Source organism: Acomys minous (genome assembly GCF_964271855.1).
Source record: "Acomys minous genome assembly, chromosome: 2".
Lineage (NCBI taxonomy): Eukaryota > Metazoa > Chordata > Mammalia > Rodentia > Muridae > Acomys > Acomys minous.
The window spans coordinates 115,731,426-115,738,436 of record NC_140484.1 but is presented as its reverse complement, the minus strand read 5'-3'; the positions used below and the strand labels follow the sequence as shown (position 1 = coordinate 115,738,436).

The 7,011-nt window shown below is 47.3% G+C and overlaps 1 protein-coding gene across 1 annotated transcript; it reads right to left on the bottom strand.

Annotated features, from left to right (window-relative positions):
- Positions 1-1,388: 1,388 nt before the first annotated feature.
- Positions 1,389-6,970, bottom strand: NGRN (neugrin, neurite outgrowth associated). Its single transcript, XM_084772448.1, has 3 exons — positions 6,527-6,970; positions 6,045-6,155; positions 1,389-4,460 (listed from the first exon to the last, which is right to left on the bottom strand). The coding sequence occupies exons 1-3, from the start codon at positions 6,685-6,687 to the stop codon at positions 3,851-3,853; spliced, it is 882 nt and encodes a 293-aa protein (XP_084628574.1). The 5' UTR covers positions 6,688-6,970; the 3' UTR covers positions 1,389-3,850.
- Between the last annotated feature and the right edge of the window lie 41 nt (positions 6,971-7,011).

Here is a 7,011-nt window from a genome sequence, read left to right as displayed (position 1 = left end):
TGTGTGTGTGTGCGCGCGCTTTTTTAAAGAGGCAAAATATCTAAGTATCCTGACAGTGGTGGCTCATGCCTTTAATTCTAGCCTTTGGGAAGCAGAGACAGGTGAGTTTGAGATCTGGTCTATAGAGTGAGTTCCAGGACCACCTGGCTACAAGGAGAAACCCTGTCTAGGAAACACACACACACACACACACACACACACACACACACACACACCAAAAACAAAACAAAAAGACAAAAAAACCACAGAAGTACATCTGTATAGTGCTATTTACATCGACTTTTAAATTTTTATTTTTTATTATTTTTTATTTTTTGTTTTTTTCAAGACAGAGTTTCCCTGTGTTATCTTACCTGTCCTAGACTCACTTTGTAGACCAGGCTGGCCTGGAACTCACAGTGATCTGCCAGCCTCTGCCTCCCGAGTGCTGGGGTTAAAGGTGTGCGCCACCACGCCTGGCCTTACACAGACCTTTTGTTTTTGAGACAAGGTCTCATTATGTAGGCCATGCTGCTGCAGACAGAAATTGACTGAGCAAAGACATAAATGAAGAAAGAATGGTGGAAGGGTAAAAAGAATGTTTAAAGAAAACACCAGCAGTCTGGCGTCTTGACAGATGTCTGTAACCCCAGCCCTTGGATGTCAACAGGAGGATCAGAAGTTCAAGGCTACCATGGGCAACATGGCCTGCTGTGCACAGTTCCGGGACAGCTGGTGCTGCAGAGATCCTAGCTCAGAAAACAAAACAAAACCAAACCCCAGTCAACTACAAAAGGGGGAACAGTCTGACTCAAACTTATACTAAAAGGTCCTGCCTCCTAAACCAATAGGGCAGGTAACTTGAGAGGGATTATGCTAGATTGTGAATCCCAAACAGCCTATGGAGATTGCGGGAGGGATTTCTCATGTTCACCCTCTGGTACCAGATCAGCATCCTGGTCACCACTGCCTTCTCTCCTTGCTGGTGTCTTTTCTCCGCTTCCTTCTTTTTCCCTAGTCTCTCGGATTTGTTAACCTATTCCTCACAAAGGGTTAAAGGATTTAGGGAACATACAACAAAAAGTGGTATTACTAGATATGAATCCTTTTAGGAAACAAACCAATGGGGCAAGTTATAAGATACACTGGGGCCAGGCATGGTGTTGCATGCCTTTAGTCCCAGCACTCAAGAGACAGAGGCAGGAGGATCTCTGAGTTCAAGGCCAGCCTGGTCTACAAAGCAAGTCCAGGATAGCCAGGGCTACACAGAGAAAACCTTTCTTGAAAAACAAAAACAAAAAAAACCAAAAAACAAAAACCAGACTGGGAGGTTCAATCTCCAGCATCATTACAATAATAAAGTTAAAACAAAGAAGAACAAAAACAGGCCTGAGCTTCAGGAATTCAAGTTTGGGTGAGTTTCGGGTTGTTTTTAATTTTGGTTTTTGCAAGACAGGGTTTCTTTGTGTAATAGAGCCCTGCTTTGTAGACCAGGCTGGCCTCAAATTCACAACGATCTGCCTATAAACGCTGGGACAAAGGCAAGCACCACCACGCCTGGCAGTTCATGTTTTATGTTGGCCTCTGCCTGGTCTCACACCCTCTTAGCCAAGTTGATGTCTGACAGACACACTGAGGCAAAGAAGTGCCTTGAGATGCCTTCACCCACATGTTCCTTCCTTATAGTAGCAAAGTGTGCCTCTGTGGTGCAGCTATGTCCACTGTGTTGTGTCTGCCAACCAACTTGCTGAGTTATTCAGTCTTCTGTGGCATCGTTCCAGCTCAAGTGAGACTTCTTCCACCAGACATGGCAACTGTACTACCTCATTGTTGCTTGGTTAAACAGCACAGCCTCAAAACAGGGACTCATGAAATCCTATAACCACAGCTCAGTGAATACAGAACTGGAATTGTACAATCTCCGGTTCCAGTGTCCCAGCCTAGGCTCTTTCCAAACAGCAGTGAGTCAGGACCTGAGACACTAGGACCCAGCAGAAAAGGTCAGTTTGGAAGCTTAAGTGTCTTAGCTGAGGTCTGGGTGGGTAAGAAGGCGGGAGCCTAAAGGCAATGCTTGCTGCCACAGGAGACTCGCTTACTGTTAGAAGTCCTTCAGTCGTCCCTTGACAAACCAATACTGCGGTGTGGTGGTTGGGAACAGTGATAAATGCACAGCAGCCCTCTTCCTTTCATGGGGTCTTCATTCAAAATGAGGGGAGGTGAAGGATGATGGTATTGATGTCCCCAACCGCAGAGAATAAGGGTAAGGGCACCGAGGGGAAGAGAGCTGCTTTAGACCGGGTGGCTGGGGAAGCCTCTCTACGGAGATGGCATCACAAGCCAGCAGTCCCAGCCCTTCCACGGCTGGGAAAGAGGATGGCTGATTCAGGCCAGCCTGGGTTGACAAGACCTCCATCTCAAAAACAAGACAGCAATAAATACCGCCAGTTACCAACCATGTCTGATAGCTAGACTCTAATAAATGGTAATGTCAACGTTGGGATGTCCAGGCTTAAGTGCCAACCTAATTTAGGAGTACCAACTTTACCTAGAGAGGTGTTGAAGTAAGGCACGGGTGAGACTTACTGGAGTCTCCTTGCTGAACTGCTTCATCTCCTACTAGAACTTTCACAGTCTAACGCCTAAGACAATCAGCCATTCCGCCACATCACAGCACACTGCTAGAGTAGAGGCTTTGGTTCAAGCTCCAGAACTGTCATTTGCCAGGAGCCATCTTAGGTCTGAGTGCAGGGGCTGAGTTGCTGTGTGCTCCGGCATCTTTAGCATCTTTAGGAGAAGCCTGGCATGACTGGGCTATCAAAGTACAGCTTAACTTGAGCATGTAGTTTGGGACTCTATGTTAGGATCTCAGCCATCAAAGTTTAAAGGCTTTGTTTCAAAACTGCTTTGCTTGCTCCCAAATCGTTTTCAGAACATAAGCAATTCAGAGTCCAAGTTCTGGTTGCCATGGAAGCACAGCTCAGCAGGTGCAGGCATCTGCTGCCAACCTGAGTGCTATTTCCAGGACATACATGGTGGAAAGAGAAAACCAATTGCTACAAGCTGTCTTATGACATCAGCATGTGCACTGTGGCAAAAGTAAAAAATAATTTATGACTGGGAGCAGTGGGGCACACATTTAATCCCAGCACTCAGAGAGGCAGAGGCAGGCGGATTGCTGTTGAATTCAAGGCCAGCCTGCTCTACAAAGCGAGTCCAGGACAGCCAAGACTACACAGAGAAATCCTGTCTTGAAAAAAAAATTTTTTTTCCTTTTGTTGGTTAGGCTTCTTCTGGTGCTATCTACCAAAATTTAATTTAATGACAAAGATTTTCAAGTAAATCCTATCCCAAAGAGCACCAAGCAACAAACTACATTTTACTTTATTTCTCACATAAGGAAACCCATTGATTAAATAGTTCAAGAAGAGTTAATATTCAGTTATCAAGAAGGAAGCCAAGAATGGTGGCACACGCCTTTAGTCCCTGCACCCAGGAGGCAGAGGCAGGCGGATCTCTAAGTTCGTGGCTGGCTTGGCCTACAAAATGAGTTCCAGGGTTACACAGAGAAGAAAAAAGAAGAAAAATAAATAAATAAATAAAAAGAAAGACAAGAGGCCAGGAGGCAAGCTTTCAATTTCCTCCCACCACAGTACCACAGAAACTCATGACACAACACATAACTGTTGTTCTCAACAGAGACCAAGCAACAGGGCTGAATGGGGAGACGCACAGGAGCCTGCTGGGATTTCTCAACCCACATCCTCGCCTCATCAGTTCTTATTCCAAAGCGGCCCATCGTGTGCAGAAATGCTGGCGGCTTCAAATCTACTTGCCAGCTGTGTCAAGGCATCTCTGAAAGCCATGCCCAGGCTCAAATTCTGTAGAGGAAGTTTCCATTGCTGTCAAAGAACTCCCGCCCCCTCTGGACTACTTTGCTGCTGAAGTTCTGGCCACCTGGCTCCCCAGCCTTCAACTCTTCTAGCGCCTCAACGCTTGGCGGTCTGTCACTGTCCGCTCTCCTGGCGGCCCCAGAATCACTGGTGGTGTCTTTCTGAAGCTCTCTCTGATGACCCAAGGCTGTAGCGGTGGACACCAAGCTTTCTTCCAAGCCTTGGATTCGTTTATTCCTTTCTTCCTGTCTCCTCTGTGCATCCGAACTGGGAGTGTTCGACCTCCCCACTTTCAAAGCCGTGCCGTGACCCTGGCTTTTAGAACAGACTGCATCTCCTGGCATGAGCAGAGGGCCGGATACAGAGCGGCCTTCTCTGAGTAGCTTCAAGCTGTCTTCAGAAACGGGCAGCTGCCCAACCACTCTGGTAAACCCAGCTTTTTTCAGCACCTTTTGATCTTGCTTTAGTTTCTGCTTTAATGTGGGAACAAACTTACTTTTTAAAACCCTTCTGATAACATCCGTGCTGACATTAAAGCCTTCTGCCAACCTAGGAACTGACCAGGACTCTGCAACTTCCCCATGTAAATACCTACAGGAGAAAAACAGCACTTTTTCAAATTGCCATTAAGTCTCCAACAACAAGAGATAAATTGATAATGCGAGTGACAAGTAAAAATAGCATAGAAAAACTCAAGCATAAGCCGGGCATGGCGGCGCATATCATTCATCCTAGCACTTGGAAGGCAGAGGCAGACGGATCTCTATGAGTTCGAGGCCAGCCTGGTCTACAAAGCAAGTTCCAGGATAACTCTGGCTGCCCTCAAATTCATTATGTAGGGCTGGAAAGATGGCTCAGAGGTTAAGAGCACTTCCTGCTCTTCCAAAGGTCCTGAGTTCAAACCACATGGTGGCTCACAACCATCTGTAACGAAATCTGTTGTCCTCTTCTGGCCTGCAGTTGTTACATGCAGGAGAAGAGTGTATACATAATAAATAAATACATCTAAAAAAAAAATCACTATGTAGACCACAAGGGCTTTCATAGAGATCCACCTACCTTTGTCCTACTCCTCAGTGGTGGGATTACAGTTGTATATAGGCCAAACTCAGATTAAATAGGAATTTAAAAAAAATATTGTGTGTGTGTATTCATGTGTAAAGGGTACATGTATGTGTGTCTTGGTGCACGGAGGTCAGAGGACAATCTCTAATGTTGGTCTTCTGACATTTTCTACCCTTTTGAGACTAGGTCTCTCACTGGCCTGCAACCTCACTGTGTAGGCCTTCAAGGTGCAGGGATATGCCTTGTCTCTGCTTCCCACCTTATCACTGCTGGAATTACACGAAAAATTTAAGAACCCTTTCAAGCAACAGTGGTGGCTGGCTCAATGTAATCCCAGCATGTGGGAGGCAAAGGCAGAAGGTCAGGCTAACTTGATCTACAGAGTGGCCTTGTCAAGAAAAATAAATAATAAAATCAAAATCCAGGCGAGTTGGCACATACCTTTAACCTCACATACTGCCCTCAGAGGGCAGAGGCAGGAGGCTCAGGAATTCAAGGCTGTCCTTGGCTACAAACCAACTGTCCATAACAGTAACATACTAAATCCGTGTGTAGTTAGGAGGTAATGACCTTGGCAGACCCTAAGCGAGGCCCTCAGCACCCACATGGCAGCTAAGAACTGTCTGTAATTCCAGTTCCAGGGAATCCGACACCATCACACCAACATGCATACATGAAAGCAGAACACCTATATAATAAAATAATGATAAAGAAAAAAAGAAAAAGAAAAAAAGAATCTATAAGGAGAAAATGGGAGGGAGGGAGGAATGGGAGGATACAAGGGATGGGATAACAACTGAGATGTAATATGAATAAATAAAATATATTTTTAAAAAAGAATCTATGGCATTTCTATTTAAAAGTTGATAGCATGTCGGGTGGTGGTGGCGTACACCTTTAATCCCACCACTTCGGAAGCAGAGGCAAGTGCATCTCTCTGAGTTTGAGCCAGCCTCGTCTACAAAGTGAGTCCAGGGCAGCCAAGGCGAAAAACCAAAAAGAAAGAAAAAGAAAAAGAAAAGGCGGGCGGGGGAGGGGGGGGAACCAAAACAAAAACAGGCGAAAATAGTAAAATCTTCAAAAGGTAAACTCCATTTTGTAAACAATTACCGGATCTGCTCTATGGCTTCCCATGTCAACGTCCTGGGTGGCGCACCTGGAGCCTCCATTTGCCTTCGAATTTTCTGGAATCGCATTGCTTTTTTCTGTCGTTTCAGAGTGCTGGGGGAAAGAACCAATAGCAGAAGAAGCCATGCGCGAAAGCAAGACGGGGGTTTAAAGTGTCTCGGACTAAATCAGAGAGCCCGGCCCTCTTGCCTGCCCGCAGAGACAGCCTGGCCACGTCTGCCAGGTTAAAGCCCTCTGTACACCGCCCCAGAAACCTAACATCTCTACCTGACTGTAAGCTTGCCTAACTCTCTAAGGGAAGTGAAACGTCACTAGCAAGGGGTCCTGAGGTCTCAAGGAAGCTGACCCTTTGCCCCAGCGCCTGCGCCCTGGACAACGGGTGAGGAGAAACTTGGAGCAGAATGCCCGGAGCTTGGGGACACGAAGCCTAGCTTCAGGCTGAGGGCCGCCCACGGAGCAGGTACCTCTCCACCTCCTGGAGCGCCCGCTCCTCCGGCTCCCAGTCGGAATCGGGGTCCGGCTCGCGGCTGACGGAGCCCGGGCCCGCCACGCCCTGGGTCGCGAACCCACAGCGAGCGGCTGCAGCGCGAACACGAGGCAACAAGAGACTCAGAGAAAGCGCCATTGGAACGCGACACACTGCTCTACCCGCGCGCGACAGGAAAACACCGGAAACGAGAAGGCGGGCCCGGAAGCAGAAAGACCCGGAAGTTAGGCGATGGGAGTCGGGGCGGAGAGGGTGCTGGGCTGAGGGTGCTGTCCCTGTACTGACCAGTTGCCCACCCTTTCTGCTTATTTTGTTTTTGCGGTGCTGGGGAGCCAAGCTAGGCCCTTGTATATGCTAGGCAGGCTTTTGCCTCTGAGTCATCTCCCCAGCCATTGAAAAGAAAATTTTTGAGACCGGGTGTGTTGTCCTAGCCTTGAATTCATCTTTCCTCAATTTCCCAAG